The sequence below is a fragment of the Ylistrum balloti genome, unplaced genomic scaffold (genome assembly GCF_031769215.1).
Source record: "Ylistrum balloti isolate Yb309-2 unplaced genomic scaffold, AGI_CSIRO_Ybal_v1 Utg369662, whole genome shotgun sequence".
NCBI lineage: Eukaryota > Metazoa > Mollusca > Bivalvia > Pectinida > Pectinidae > Ylistrum > Ylistrum balloti.
The window spans coordinates 1353426-1369484 of NW_026781912.1; the positions used below are offsets into that span (position 1 = coordinate 1353426).

The following is a 16059-nucleotide window of genomic DNA, read 5'->3' on the forward strand; positions in this document are numbered from 1 at the left end:
TCTGGGATAACATTCTTTTACATTTCCTTACAATTGACGTTGACTCACTTTCACAGAAAGTGACATGTTCAAAAACAAGAGATACCAAAGGGGTTTGTCTTTGTCTTTCATTGTTAAACAACAACATACAACGTGTGAGCCATTTTGTTTTTCTAATCAACCCCAAAATCAAACGGGAACCACCAAAGCCCGAGAGCCTACATATAAAATGGGACAAACATCGAGTACGTTTGAAGAAATAGCGACAAGAACATGTATTTGGTTACCAGTGTATTAAAATGATGTGTATCATGTCCATTTAAAAGAATGAAAACCATTCCGTGTCAAGAGCGAAGTGTAAAATATGTTTACTTCGTTTTCTTAATCTACTAGCAAATGACACCGGCTCAAGGTGATGTGTTAAAAACCATGACATTATGAGTCATAATTCTTCTACAGATGGTTAGGGTGGAGGGGATATGACAGTTTTTCAATATTATGACCTTGACCTTCTTCGCTGTTCGACATCACTTTAATTTAGGTAATCGCTTGTCCTATGTGATTATTTCTGACCTATTAGAGTTTCTTCCCTTCGTTTTACATATCGGTACCTATCATGGTTTAGTGATAAGTTTGACAGCCAAGGGAAGAAGGGGTGTGGGGGGTTGTGAGAGAATTTAAATATTGATAATCGGTAAATCTGTCGTTTCATTTCGGCCTAGGTCACAGGATTGAATTTCACATGTCTATATAGACAATATACATTTCCCTTATATTTTCAGTCAAGGTTAAATCTTTGCTATATGCTCGCAATCTGTAATGACTGCATATAAGGTGAAATTATCTCCCCCCCCCCTCTCCCATAATAAATCATTAGTTGATATAATATCAATCCTGAGTATCTGTAATGTTCTTATGCCAGACACTAGAGCCATCAAAATGTCTATACGACCTGTCGAGTTGTAGCCAGAGAAATATGGGTAAATGTTGAGTCACAATGGTTTGTTCATGACAAACAACAAAAACTTCAAAATTTCAAGACATATATCAATATTTATTTATCATAATTCCTGATTATTCTCTCACATATAGAATCAATCCAATAGAATGATTTCTTCAAATATCACAAACTTTCTTTGTAAATACAATTGCCATTTATATATTTGCAGCATATAATTTCAGTTTTTCTGAGCAAAAAAAGAAATTGCATTTTTTAATCTGTGATACCAAGTATGAAGATGATTTCAATAAGAATTTGTAAGCACTTTATTCACAACAATTTCTTTTTTTTAAATCAACAAGAAAAAAAATCAATAAATCAATAATCAATCTCAATTAACACACACATAAACATCATAATGTTATCATCACATAAACTGTCCTCGCAGCGTATATCATGTCATATCTGTTTGCAGAAAGATCAAATCATTTCACTTTGAAAATTAACAAAATATGTACATCTCTGTTATAAAATCTTGTGTACTTGGGGAAGCATCAAAATGGCTTTCATGATCAACATTTCAGGGACAACAAAATGCAGACAAAAAGAAAACGCTAAAACATGTATACATAGTCAGTATATAAGAAATATCTCCAGAAGACAAAACATTGAAAAATAAGGTTACTCTGGATTGATGCCAATAGCTTTTGAACTTTGACCTCTAGTTAATCTATATCTAACAAGGACAGGCCTACACAAAAACATGTTAGAATATGAGAACAAGGTCGAGTGTAGAGATATGTCCGCTCAGATAAGTTCTGTCATTGTAAAATTCTGCTTATCAAGCTCACTATACTCGTGTCCAGATAAAATACAGTAGACCAAAAGCAGTTATACCTTCACATATTACATGTGATCTGTAGCTTTAAAAAGGTCTCATTCTTATTACAATCTCAATAACAATGAAACAGCACAAAATCCTGAACTTGTAGATGTGAATCTGTTTTGCACTTGTCAGATAGGAATGTATCAATATTTCACAGATGAAATTCACCTTGTTTCCAATGCTTGAGAAGATTGCATTTAATTTTAATTTTTCTTCCTTTCAAATTTTTAAAAAAACCTTTTTATCCCAAGATTATGTTATCATAAGCACTGATTGTAAATTATCACATTGGTGAAGTCAAGTCCTCTGATAATGAAGGTCAAAATATATGACAGCATAATTATCTAGGTCACTATCAAGAACACTACTGGTTTTATCTCGCAGTTCTTTTCTGGTAATCCTGTCCGTCTAGAGCTGAGCAGACATTCCAGACTGAAATACAAAAGTATATAACCAGTAACTGTATTTTTGAGACAATGTATATTTAGTAAATCATATTATTTCCTATCTAACTAAATACTTATATGTATCTCTTATTTGACAGCTATTAAATTTTGAGAATTAGTTTCAATCCTGAAACTTTACAAAATAAATTGCAGGCAGAAGAAAGCTGTTTTACAGCTGCTTTCCTTTAAATGATATCGATGTCTGAGATCTACCCATCAGCTCCCTCAACTGGAAGCACTTTTACACATTCCATTCATGTGATTGAAATTCTCAGATTACAAAGATCTTTATACATTTTGTACTGCCAAACCAGGAAAATACACTCTTTCATTGCGGAGCATCTAAAGGAGTAATTCTCCAAATGAAAGCGCAACATAAAAAGGATGGGAATCCCAAGAATGAAGGATTCCCATAATGGAATTCAGAATCCAAAGATTAAAGGTTTTATATAATGGGGATGTGAATTCTAAGATTGAAGGTTAGGTTTCCCAAATGGGGATTGGAATCCCATAATGAGGATGGAATCCTAAGTAAAAAGGTTTCAATAACAGAGATGGCAGTCTAATGTATGAATGTTACTCGTTTTGGGGATTGGAATCTGAAGTATGCAGGCTTCTTATTATTGTAGAATTCCCAGAATAAAGCTTCCCAGTAATCGAGATTGGAATCCCAACACTGAAGGTTTCCCATACTGGGGATTGGGATTCTAGGTATGAAGGTTTCCCAAAATGGAGACTGGAATTCAAACATAGAAAGTGTCACATAATGGAGATTGTAATCACACGATAGACAGTTTCCCATAATGGGGATTGGTATTCCAAGATTGACAATTTTTCCTATAATGGAAAGTAGAATCACAAGATTGATGGTTTCCCATAATGGGTTTTAAAATTCCAAGTATGAAAATTTTCCCATAATGGGAATTGGAATCCCAACTACATTGTATATAGGTTTCCAATAATTGGAATAAATACCTGGGCCTTTAGTGTAAAATAAACTAGCTCTTTAGTACAAGGTAAAAGGTTTTACTGTTATTTTTTCAATTACCTGTTTCTTGTAAGAGTCCAGAAGTTTTTGGATTCCACCTCCAAAGTCAGGATGGACCTGTGTAAAGTTGTGTACTGTTCTCCTCTGGATGAAGTCTTGGGCATTTTTCAAGTGACCTGCAATATTCTCTACCAAACGACGACGTTCCTCTGGCTTCAACACCTTCAATATAAGAAATTGTATCGTAATGACATGAACAGATTTATCAACATCATTGCTGCATAAGGAAGAGATGCACTTTCACCTAACATCCCAAAGTATATATTTCAGCTATCATAATATGATCTTTATCAAAACGCTACAGTCACGAGCAATCTATAAATAAACCAGCATGTAGTTATGGCATACAACTTTCACAATTCATATTTAAGTCATAGTTTTCATATTTTCATAAATTCATAGTTTAATATATCTCAACATTCTTGTTTTATCCATGTTCACCAATCTGATTATAAATCAGGATTGTTCTGTTATACAGAGACCAGACAATTAAATCACCTTTTTAAAACCAGACTGTCCAAAGAATAACTGTTTGTATTTCACTATACAATTCCTAACATTGTCATCAAAATTAAAGGGCAATGCCTTTATACCTAAAGGGTCACACGACCTCATACTTATGACCTAATATAAGTATGCACAACTTCATTATCTTAACAGGTACATGCACGTCAAACTTGGCAATTTCGTATTTGAAGTTTTTTATCAGAAATATCCAAGACAATGTGAAAAATTGCAGATAAAGGGCAATAACTCTGTGTAGTTTCAGTCCAAATACATAATGAGTCAATAACCAACTTAGATTTATTATTCATCATTAGCAAAATTTACTCATGGCATATAATAGATAAGATAAACCAAGGTGATACGACATCAATACCATTGAGTGATTGATAAACTCGATAACAACATCACAACTGAAAGAATTTTCATACACTGGAAACAAAATGGTGGCTGACCTTGTTCCAGTAGACAGTGACTTGTGAGAAGTTGTCCTCATCAGCAGTTTCGTATCGCTGAACATCACCAGTGATAGAGAAAGGACTCTCCAAGAATTGTTTGTTGTCCAGTGGACCAGAGAAACTGTTGGGGAAGTAGTTTGGTGCATTACCTAGGAAGAAATTCATGAATACATTCAGCAACCTGACAATTTGAGGAAGTATATAATAAACATGATACTGGTGATACAATTCAAGTTGTGATCTAATTACCATAATGCTTGAAATTTATCGGTTAAAATTATGTATCTCCTATATCACTTCCAGTGGCCAAGCAGCATTGACGGCCAACTAACATAAACAAAATTGAATGTAAAGGTTAAAGGGCAAGTAGCTTTCAAGTGTCAAGAAAAAGTAATTGTGACATTGATGATAGTAAGCCAGTGTCCATACCTGCATACCATCAAAACAGTCATCCTATACTGATAATTCTTACATAGTCAATTCCAGTGGGAAATAAACGTTATGCTCATAAATGCAATTTCTTTATAAAAATAACAGTAAACTCCTCCCCACGATGTAGTACCCATTTTGGTAATTAAAACACCTGAAGATGCTTCCATCCCAGAAGAGTTTATGATTCTACCATATCTGGGTGTTCAGAAGATGATTGATTTTTTAAATTTAGGTCAATTTGACCACTTTTGGCCCCCACCCCTCTGCCCCTGGGGGTCAGCCAGGATCAATATGGGCACAACATCAAGCTGTCACCATTCACTCATAATTCAAACCAAGTTTGAACTATTTCCAATGGAATAAAACAAATTAGGCACAAAATCTATTTTTCCTACATGAAGTATAGTCAATTTTATCCTTCCACATGCAGAAATGTGAGACCCTGGGGCCATGAAATTCCCAATTTTGGTAAAGCACCTTAAGATGCTTCCATCAAATAAGAGCATTTGATTCTACCATTTTTTCATTAATTTGAGTCAATTTTACCGTTTTGGCCTCGTCCCTCAGGCCCTAGCGGGGTGGGGACAGTATAATGAACTATATCAGTTCATCTAAGGCCAGGGAAAGTTTCTGCAAAATATCATTGAAATCAGGTCAGGGGTTTTTGACAAGAAGTCAAGAATGTTAAATTGTTTACAGACGCATAATGCCGAATAATGGTTATCACAATAGCTCACTATGAGACTTTGTTTCAAAACAGCTATTCCAATATTCTGTCAAGACTGATAAATTAGACAAAATTTATCATCCACAGGTTTGTCACAAAAATCAAAAGAACTAAGACAAATCTATTTACCCTGAATATAGAGGTCAGTATGCTAGCCTCCTACTTAAAATTACTGACTTTGAAGTGTTCAGTATGTAACTTTCAGAGCCTATAGATATATACTAAAAGTCCACTTATTCTGACTACAAATATTCGTGTTATGTGTCATGAAATGAAATTTGAGATGTTTTGATGTCACAGCCTATACAAAGTGTCCAAACTGCCAAGGTTTGAGTGTAAAAAACTTGTTCTTATGCCATCATGCTATCACAATATCTCCTGTATATGTTGTGATCGCTGATACTACTATGGAGGATGTAAACAATGACCTTGGTTGTCGCCCACACACTGTGGCCCATCACGCTGGTAGTTCTTGGCCTTGGTGTTGAAGGGACAGTTGACGGCTAGTTGGAGGTAGTTACTACCCAGTCTGTGACGGTGGGTGTCCGAGTAAGAGAACAGACGTCCCTAAAACAAACATAACAACATATGGTTACTCTTGTAATATTTCAATATTGGATATACATTCTTTAACAAACAATTACAATGAAACACATAAGTCTATGCTTGCTAATCTCAAATAATTTTTCTGTGCTACAATCACATGTATATTTTCAAATACCTTATTAATATATCGCCATAAAATTGGCTTCGGGTTCAGGAAACTTTTAAACGATCACAATTGCCCCTTTTAAGCCCCACCTTTGGTTACACAAATTTCAACACCTTAACTTTTGTTTCCTTCCATTTCAAATTTCCCACAGAAGAAGTATTACTTATATTAACATCATACCTGTAACATTTTATCAGGACTAGCCTCGATACCAGGAATCATGTGAGCAGGTGAGAATGCAATCTGTTCAACCTCTGCAAAGTAGTTCTTGGGATTTCTGTTAAGTACCATCCGTCCGACTGGGATCAGAGGGAACTCTCCTTGTGGCCATATCTAAAACATCACAGACATTGAATATGATTGCTGTCAGTTCTAATAAACAACACAGTATATAGTGTCTGACCTCAACACCTCTTCATATCAGCACTCAATACTCCTAAAGAGTGGGAGCTATGATGGGAATATAGTCTTAAGGTCCAAGAAGAATGCTTACTTTTGTAAGATCAAATGGATTGTATCTGAATTTCTCTGCCTCATCAAAGGTCATGACCTGGATGAAGAGTGACCATGAGGGGAAGTTACCCTCTGAGATAGCATTGAAGAGATCCCGGATAGCATAGTCAGGGTCAGACTTGGACAGTTCTGCAGCTTGGTCAGCCATCAAGTTCTTGATGCCCTGGTCAGTCTGTCAAATTACAACAAAGAGAAGTAGCTTTAAGGATTTATATAGGACTAAGGCTATATGACATATGTATCCAGTTGGGTACTTTTAAGACCAATATAAGTAAATATGTATGTTAATTGCATCTGATTGTTCTTTTTTCTCTCAAAAATGCACTTTGCATTATCTAAGAAAATTTAAGTACATTTAAGTAATGATTGAAAAGTTGATGTAACACAAGAAAAAAGAATGATCTAACATCAAACTTGATCTCAGATTCTATTCAAAAAGAACTATATGATCAATAGGGACTTCTGAATAGCAACCCAAAATATTTGGTTTTCTTCATTGTTTGAAAGGTGATAGAAGAAATATTTTTTTAATAATGCATGATAACTAGGAATGTTTACCTTAAAGTGGAATTTACAGTACACAGGTGTGCCCTCTTTGTTGACCATCTTGAATGTGTGACTTCCGTAGCCATTCATTCGTCTGAAGCCGTCAGGTGTTCCTCGGTCAGAGAATAAGAAGGATACTTGGTGCGTGGTCTCTGGCCGCAGTGAGATGAAATCCCAGAACATGTCAGGGTCCTGGTCAAACAACAAATGATAACAAATAAGTAATTTCAGTTGGGAAAACAAAATATGCCATTCAGCTGCAAAAATCTCAAAAAAAATACTAAGCATTTATAAATTTTGATTAAGAAATTTTGTAGACAAATTGACCTCATTATGAGCTTAGTTACACTTCATACCCTGGTGGTAGGTTATATAAAGTTTCTGAAGCATCATCCTCTAAATTCTAAAACTAAATTTGAAATATTTCCTCTACAAGATAAACAAGCTATTCATTACTCAAAAGTGTTTCTTTAAAAATAGATCATGTTTGGCCCAGCCCCTCATTTATGTAGACCCAAACAACAGCATAAAAATGGTAATTTACCTTCAGATGAGTCTGCGGATTTCTCTTCTGTGTGTGAATAAAATTAGGGAACTGGAAAAGAAAAGTAGAACAGAATGAAATTAAAACTTCCATGTTTTATCTCAGTTACCTAAAAAAGAAAAACTAGATCACAGCTACAATTATTTCAGCAAACTACTGGACTACAAACAAATTGGATGCAATGACTTTTCTTTATAATATTTAAAGTGATTCAATATCATAAAAATTTTACAGGCTTTCAACCAAAACAGGCCAAATATCATGACGTAAGCCATGTGTTAGCTACCTAAATAATTAAAATGAAGACATTAAGAGTGTTTGATATTAACTATACTGTAAAAGTGATTAAAGGATATTCCTTCAAGCAAGGTACTGGCCAATTCCAAGATCATTACAATCAGCTCTGGTTTAAAACAGGTCTGACAGTCGACCTACCAACATTGGGTCACGGATGAAGAAGATGGGTGTATTGTTGCCAACCAGATCCCAGTTTCCATCTTCTGAATAAAATTTAACCGCAAATCCTCTGGGGTCACGCGCAGAGTCTGCAGACCCACTCTCTCCTCCTACAAACCAAGAAAGACGTCATGGTTTTATTTGAAATTTTTTGATCTTTTTCAAAAAAAAAAGCATTATCAATAGAAATACAAATTTAAAATAGCAAAATACTGGATACAATCATTTTGACATTTATCCAGCATTAAGCCCATGTCTGCTAATAAGCCCACACAAATACATGGCTACATTGGTATGCATCACTAACAGATGGTATAGCATTGTCCTGCAATTAGCCTGGCCCCTGCCTAAGAGTCAAAGGTTGTATTCATCCCTTAGCTTATAGCAGCAGTCCGCTATTAAATTGCTGTCTTATTAACTGGCAATATTTCTTTTTTCCCTTCATACACCAAGAACTCTCTTCCTTCAAAACCACCACTACCCACTATGATTTTGCCTTTATTTCAGGTATACCTACCAACTGTTGAAAAACGGATGCCCACAGGAGTCTTCTTCCCGACAAATTCAAATGGCTTGGCCTTACAGTACTTTGTGATGTCATGGGTCACTTCAAAGTATCCAAAGGCACCTGAACAACACAAAGCATGAACTCTACAGATACATTTACATATCATATACACACAGATTTATCATGACAACAAACAATATTATATCTCTCTTTCAGTATACACTGCTTTTGTCTCTTGTCTTTGGTAGGTTTTCTTTTTTTTGTATTTAATTTTCTACTTGGTAGATTTTGGGTAATATAGCATAGTACAGATGAACTGAATCAATACTGTTATGGCTGATTCTGTGAATTCTTTTCAGCTTGTATTTTTTTTTATTAGCAATTTACTCCTGATAATGTGAACTGACATCAGCACTCATCTCCTCTTTTATGCTTTTGATCAGAATACCATATCTTACGCTTAATCAAAATTTTATAACATGATTGTGTTTATTTTTTTCATGTCTAGCCATTGAATGTAATGGTCTTGGGAGGGGGTCTAAATTTGTTATATGTTATGATAGTAGGCATAGAGAAAAATAATAGCAAAGGTCATAATTGTTTAATAAACTGTTGATTAAAATTTTCTTTCGTAAATTACCTGTGTACAGGATAAACTGATAAAAGACATCATTACATTTAGTTCAATCTGCATTACAATGTACAATGCAAGACATTTGGATGCCTAAAGTATAGATAACAGTAAAAAATCTAGATAAGACATACACAATCTTGTCCTATTTTCTACTTTGCACTGTTGATTACGGTAAACATCCACAAATTTTGCAGTTTTTTTCAACATGTTGCTATTGCATAAATGCCCAAAGCTATGGAAAAGAAAACAAAAAAATTATAGAAACATTTTTTTTGAAAGTTTACTCATTCATTTTTATTATTGAAAATAAAACTGATGAAAATATTTGAAATAATTTCATATAATCTGAACAGTGTCAGTTTTGAATACTTAAAATAGAATGGCAGATTTACATAAATAAATCTAGATTGATCTCTGTTACATATTCTGTTATCAAATCAATTGTAAATGATTCCTTATTTAACATGTAATATCTACACATATGGGACAGTTATATAAACTTATGATTACAATTTGTGACCATCAAAATCTTATAAATAGATACAAGGCTATATAGCTGTGTTATCACCAACTTCTGTACAGGTAAACAGCTGATACATAATCAAGGTCAATGTCTCCCTGACGCTCTACCTAGTTTTATGTAACTCTATACCACATACACATATTCAGTCCCTAGGTATATATACATGGTCAGATTTCTCTACTGGTATTGTCCAAAATTCATCCAGGAGAAAGAATTCTCTCAAGTGTGACACAAAATGAAAATTATAAAGAGGAATGAGCTATCTTTTCCTGTCCATGGTCAATTCAGCCATATATGATTCTACACAATAGTTTCTTCTAAATTAACGAATAACAAAGTTTTAATGTAAATTCATCTCAGTGTTGAGACAGTAGGGACAAGACCAGCTAAGGGTACATTAACACTGAAGTAACAACATAGAAGTAAGAATTATTATATATTATAAAAATGTTTCAGTTTAAATAAAAGATATAACAAAATCATTCTTGTTGATTTTTTCATCAATTTTGATCAAATAAAACCTAAATGTTTATCGTTGCTTTTTTTCATAATGTTTTCTTCTTCAATAGTTTTTTTTTATCATTAAAAAAGTTGTGTATATCTGGCTCTGAAACATCTTAATAAACCTGTAGAAAAATAGCACTGTCTACTTCACCTGGTAATTGTGGTAACAACATAAAAAACATTTGTTTTAATATGTGTATAAGATCACTGCAGCCATATTTACAAAGTAAAGTCCTGTCTAATTGACAGAAGCCAAGTCAGCTACCTTGGATTTTAGAATCAACAAGAAAATTAAGGAGTCTAATGACATTATAAGGCATATTTATAACAAGTTTGGAGACAATCAATTCTGCAGTTAAAACTGTGTGGTCAAATCTTAAAGGATGACATAAGAAGATCAACAGAGTTTAGAGGAAGCTGTATCATGTCTACAAATATAACGGATTTATAGATATTAATATCTGCCAATCACTGGCCGTGACTGATAATTTACATAACTTATTGGAACATTTAAAGTTCGAGTCATCACACAAAAAAACATTTAATTTATTTGAAGTTGTGAGCAATATCTTACACAATGAAGTCAGTGTCCTATCATAAACTGTTTGTGTATTTGTGCAAGAGATGGAGGTGCACAAGTAGTCCTAATTTGTTTTGTTAATTATTGACTACAACAAGTGATTTGTGCTGTTCAAGCTGCTTCTAGTCAATAGCATTTTGTCTGAACAGTTTAGCTAGATCATCTTGTTCATTGCTTCAACAGAATTAATGTCTGTTGTGGTTAGAATATCTGTACAAAACAGTTTTTCTTAGACATCTGGCACAAGTTTTTATCTCAAATTTCACTTTGACAGTGTTGTTTTATATCTTGACATTATATATGACCCTGGTAAATATAGGCTGCAATATACCAATAAGGCAGTAACATCTTCTTTTTAGTTAGATTAGCTGAGCCAGGCTAGTAAACCACAAGTTTCAAGTTCAAACCTAGGGGAGGCATTGAAATAAATGACCTCTCAGATTACTACAGTTGGGACAAAGAAAATATTGACAAAAAACATCATTACTATAACTCATGGAAAGCTAAAGAATAAGTGTTTTCCTGAAAGAGGTATGTAAATACTAGCTTCTACTGGTGAAATATACCACTATAGAACTTCTCTCAAGCTTGATATGTCCACTGTAAGACTAGTTAAACTAGAGGTCCTGGGCTCGATGTAAATGAGTGTTATTTTAATGATAATGTTCTGAAGTGCTTCTATCATTATTTTTAATATTTGTGTTATCTAACTGATGACAATCAATAAATTGTATAGAAATCAAAGCATTTACATATTTTTTTTCTCATTTTAACCTTTCTATGTTTATTGATTATATTCGAGTGACTGATTCTCTATAACTTTCTGGTTACCAGGTATTTAATATTTAAGTTGCTAGAAACTCTGCTTGATTAAATCAAAATTTTTATTAAAACTTACTATCAGCTTAAATCAAATATACTGAATGATGAAGTCAAGGATGAGAATGAATAAGGGATAAGCACTAACCTCCTCCCTTGGCATGGACAACTCGTTCTGGGATTCGTTCCCTGTTGAAGTGGGCCATTTCATCCGTAAAGGTGAAATCCTGAATAAGGACAGGTCCTCTTGGCCCAGCGGTCAGGGTAGCTGTCTTAGTGCCCACTGGGGCACCTGTTCCTGTGGTCAGCACATCGGGCTTCTACAAAAGCCAAAGGCATCAAATTTATTTTGGTGAACAATCCAATTATGAAAACATTATAAAATCACTAATTATTGCTAACAGAGTACAAGTGAAGAGACAATCAATACTGCTGGTACATAGTGACAAACAAGGCCTTTGTCATTCAGCAATGAGGCTGAGCTTCTTTGGCACAATTTCTTGAGCCTGCATTACCAACAGCATTGATTCTGTGAGTTTTCTTCAATGTCTTGCTGTCAAATCATGCTCACACCAGCTCTGTATTTAAAGCAATCTGTATACAGAACACAGCATACTGGAATGTGTATTGTCTCACTTCAAACTCACTGAAAAGTCAATGTTAACTTCTGCCAATAACCTGACATTTTTTACAAGCAAAAATGGTTTCTAAGTTATCATATCAAAATAGACATATTTTCAATACTCCCAAACAGGACATTACCGATCCAGCGTCTCTGGCAATGGTAGGATGTTTTTAGCACTTCATCATGGTTATAAATTATCAACTCTGAACATTATAAAGCCTTACTAATTTGATAAGCATAATTTCTTAAACTTTGAACTGGTTTAACAATATTAATTCAAATATGTTTGGACTAACCAAAGGTTATCTTACAGTGATGAGCACCTTCATCAAGTCGTTGATCATGTCTTGTGTTACTGTAGTGTAGGCCAAGAGAAAATAAGATAGAAGATAGTACATGCGATTCGACACGACCAAACGAAAAAAAATAGTATATGTATTTGTATGTGTATAGATTCTAAGTCGTGCTATAATAACTTAGTAAGACTGCTGAAACTGAATTGTGAGAAAAAAATATATCACTTTAAAGCATGCATAATAAAGTCGACGTGACCGCTCTACTTTTTCTGCAGAACTGTGTCACACTCAAGTTCGCACGAAGCAGTACTGTACCGATTGGGCTTTCTTGAATTCTGCCAGTTGGTTTGTAGCTTTGTCTCTGCCTGCCATCTTTGCTATATTCTGTCAGCTCCAAACTGCGTATGTGCTTCTAAATCGTGTCGAAGTTCACAGAACTTCCAGCAGCTTACACCTTAAGTAACCCGTTGATTATATAAATCGGTTAGACCAAGGGTCGTTCCGAAACATTCCGAATGAAATAACACGAACCATTCTAAGGAAAAAGCCAGAGATATTCCAACAAATTGGAAGTCACCTGCAAAGGAGGCGAGAAAATACTCTAATCGATAATTTTAGCAGACGCCGTGTTGTCACGACCTTTTTAGACGCCTTTATCAAATGCTTTACTTCTTACAATTTATTTTGTAATCGCTGTTACTGGATGGATCTTTGTTAGTGTTCACTTGAGGGTCCACACAGGTTCCTAGTTGTGACCATTTGTTTTGTTATTTTAGACAGATCACGTAAAGACAACGGCCGACAGACACCCAAGCCCACGGCGACTGCCGAACAAATACAAGTAGAATATGACAAGGTGGTCAATTTTTTTTTACTTGATCGACGATATCCGCCAAGTAAATATTGGTCAATCCAAGTACCGTAACCTATGTCTTGAAATCTGCCAGTTGGTTTGTAGCTCTGTTTCTTCCTGTTATTTTAGCAAAGATGCCAATATTTATTATATCACGTTCTCAAATGAGAAGAAGGTATACAGCAGCGGAACCAAGGGGGAAACACGCTCGCTAAACTGATAGATTGTGTGGCTATTGTATCAATGAAATTCCGTGATGAAAAAAGTCACTCCAGCAATACGCATGATAAGCCAGATAATATTTGCATTCCTAAAGGTTCTGTACTTTGGTTCTCGTTTATCTACTAATGATTTGGTAAGCAGATTATTCCGCTGCTTATTTGTTATAATTCGCCATCTGTAATAAAATAATAAAGCAACTGTCTGCTTTTTTATATCACTTACAGTTACTATAAAACGCCACATGTACTTTGGAATGCATACAACATGTAGAGGATATTTCGTTACAAGTCTGTTGCTCAAATCGGAGCCTTATATCACTGATTTAAATGTATTTGTCGACAAACTTGTGGAAATTATTTCTCGATACGTGTAAATCGTCACTGAATGTCATCTACTGGAAAGGTTGTCTGTTTGGAAAACTAGAAAATGAAAACGGTTTTTGTTAAGAATGATTCAATCAATCTACAATCACACGGAATTCCAACATTTGAATGTATTAGATATCTATCCTTTCCATATCCTATCGTATTTATATATCATGAGCACACAGACATTGTAATGTTAAAGATATCCAACAACATTATAGTATATACATGTATCTTTTTTATGTATAATAATGCGTCTTCACCAGTCGGTTCAATACACTGATAAAATATATCAAACAGTGCCTAGTGACTTATTAGATATGTGTCATAGGAGGAGAGGGGAGGGGCGGGAGTTAGGGTTGGGGTGGGGATGTGTGTGTGTTTAGGGGGGGTGTTATTATACCAATCTGACAACAGTGCAGTATACTTTAAAATGATTTATTTAAATTATTAATCTACGATGAGATTGATAAATCCTAGGTATTTCGTTATGTACAAACAACAGGAGGAATGTATTTTATTTTCAAGTTTTTTTTATTTGAAAATGAATATAGGATAAAAGAAGAATTCGTAATAAAATGAATGATTTTTCAGTGATATTTTCTTGTCATTTTCAATGCAAATATGGAAATATCGAAATATTTTATCTCAAGAAGATTTGGCCAAACTTTGCGAATAAAAAGACTCACGGACGGACAGGGAAAGATGTGCTGACAGATTCTTTACAGACATACCAAATCTCGATCTTACACACATAGATGTAGTATCTCAATCTTACACACAGTAGATGTAGTATCTCAATCTTACACACAGTAGATGTAGTATCTCAATCTTACACACAGTAGATGTAGTATCTCAATCTTACACACACAGATATAGTATCTCAATCTTACACACAGTAGATGTGATATCTCAATCTTACACACAGTAGATGTGGTATCTCAATCTTACACACAGTAGATATAGTATCTCAATCTTACACACAGTAGATGTAGTATCTCAATCTTACACACAGTAGATGTAGTATCTCAATCTTACACACAGTAGATGTATCTCAATCTTACACACATAGATGTAGTATCTCAATCTTGCACACATAGATATAGTATCTCAATCTTACACACAGTAGATGTAGTATCTCAATCTTACACACAGTAGATGTAGTATCTCAATCTTACACACATAGATATAGTATCTCAATCTTACACACAGTAAATGTAGTATCTCAATCTTACACACAGTAGATATAGTATCTCAATCTTACACACAGTAGATATAGTACCTCAATCTTACACACAGTAGTATCTCAATCTTGCACACATGATAGTATCTCAATCTTACACACATAGATATAGTATCTCAATCTTACACACATAGATGTAGTATCTCAATCTTACACAAAGTACATGTAGTATCTCGATCTTACACAGAGTAGATGTGATATCTCGATCTTACACACAGTAGATGTAGTATCTCAATCTTACATACAGTAGATGTAGTATCTCAATCTTACACACAGTAGATGTAGTATCTCAATCTTACACACATAGATGTAGTATCTCAATCTTACACACATAGATGTAGTATCTCAATCTTACACACAGTAGATGTGATATCTCAATCTTACACACAGTAGATATAGTATCTCAATCTTACACACAGTAGATATAGTATCTCGATCTTACGCATAACTGATGTGACATCTGAATCTTACACACAGTATGGGGAATTAATCAAGCTGGAAACGCCTCCTTTGGCTAGTTTGGTGACAAACCTGACTTACCAATGGACGTTCGCGAAAATTTGATGTACAAACGCATGTAAACACACAGATAAATTATATTTCCCATATCCATGTGCCTTGTTAAACAAAATAACACAAAACAGTTTTGTTTTTTTATTCTGTCACCTCATAGAAAAATAATTTATTATTACTTTC

At 34.4% G+C, this 16059-nt stretch overlaps 1 protein-coding gene across 1 annotated transcript; it reads right to left on the reverse strand.

Annotated features, from left to right (window-relative positions):
* Positions 1–1012: 1012 nt before the first annotated feature.
* On the reverse strand, positions 1013–13148 carry LOC132559540 (catalase-like). The gene is made up of 12 exons (XM_060224172.1): positions 12996–13148; positions 11908–12079; positions 8709–8819; positions 8171–8301; positions 7736–7786; positions 7204–7383; positions 6626–6817; positions 6313–6465; positions 5849–5987; positions 4259–4410; positions 3300–3461; positions 1013–2237 (listed from the first exon to the last, which is right to left on the reverse strand). Exons 1-12 carry the CDS (start codon positions 13050–13052, stop codon positions 2214–2216), a joined length of 1524 nt encoding a protein of 507 aa, XP_060080155.1. The 5' UTR covers positions 13053–13148; the 3' UTR covers positions 1013–2213.
* Positions 13149–16059: the final 2911 nt, after the last annotated feature.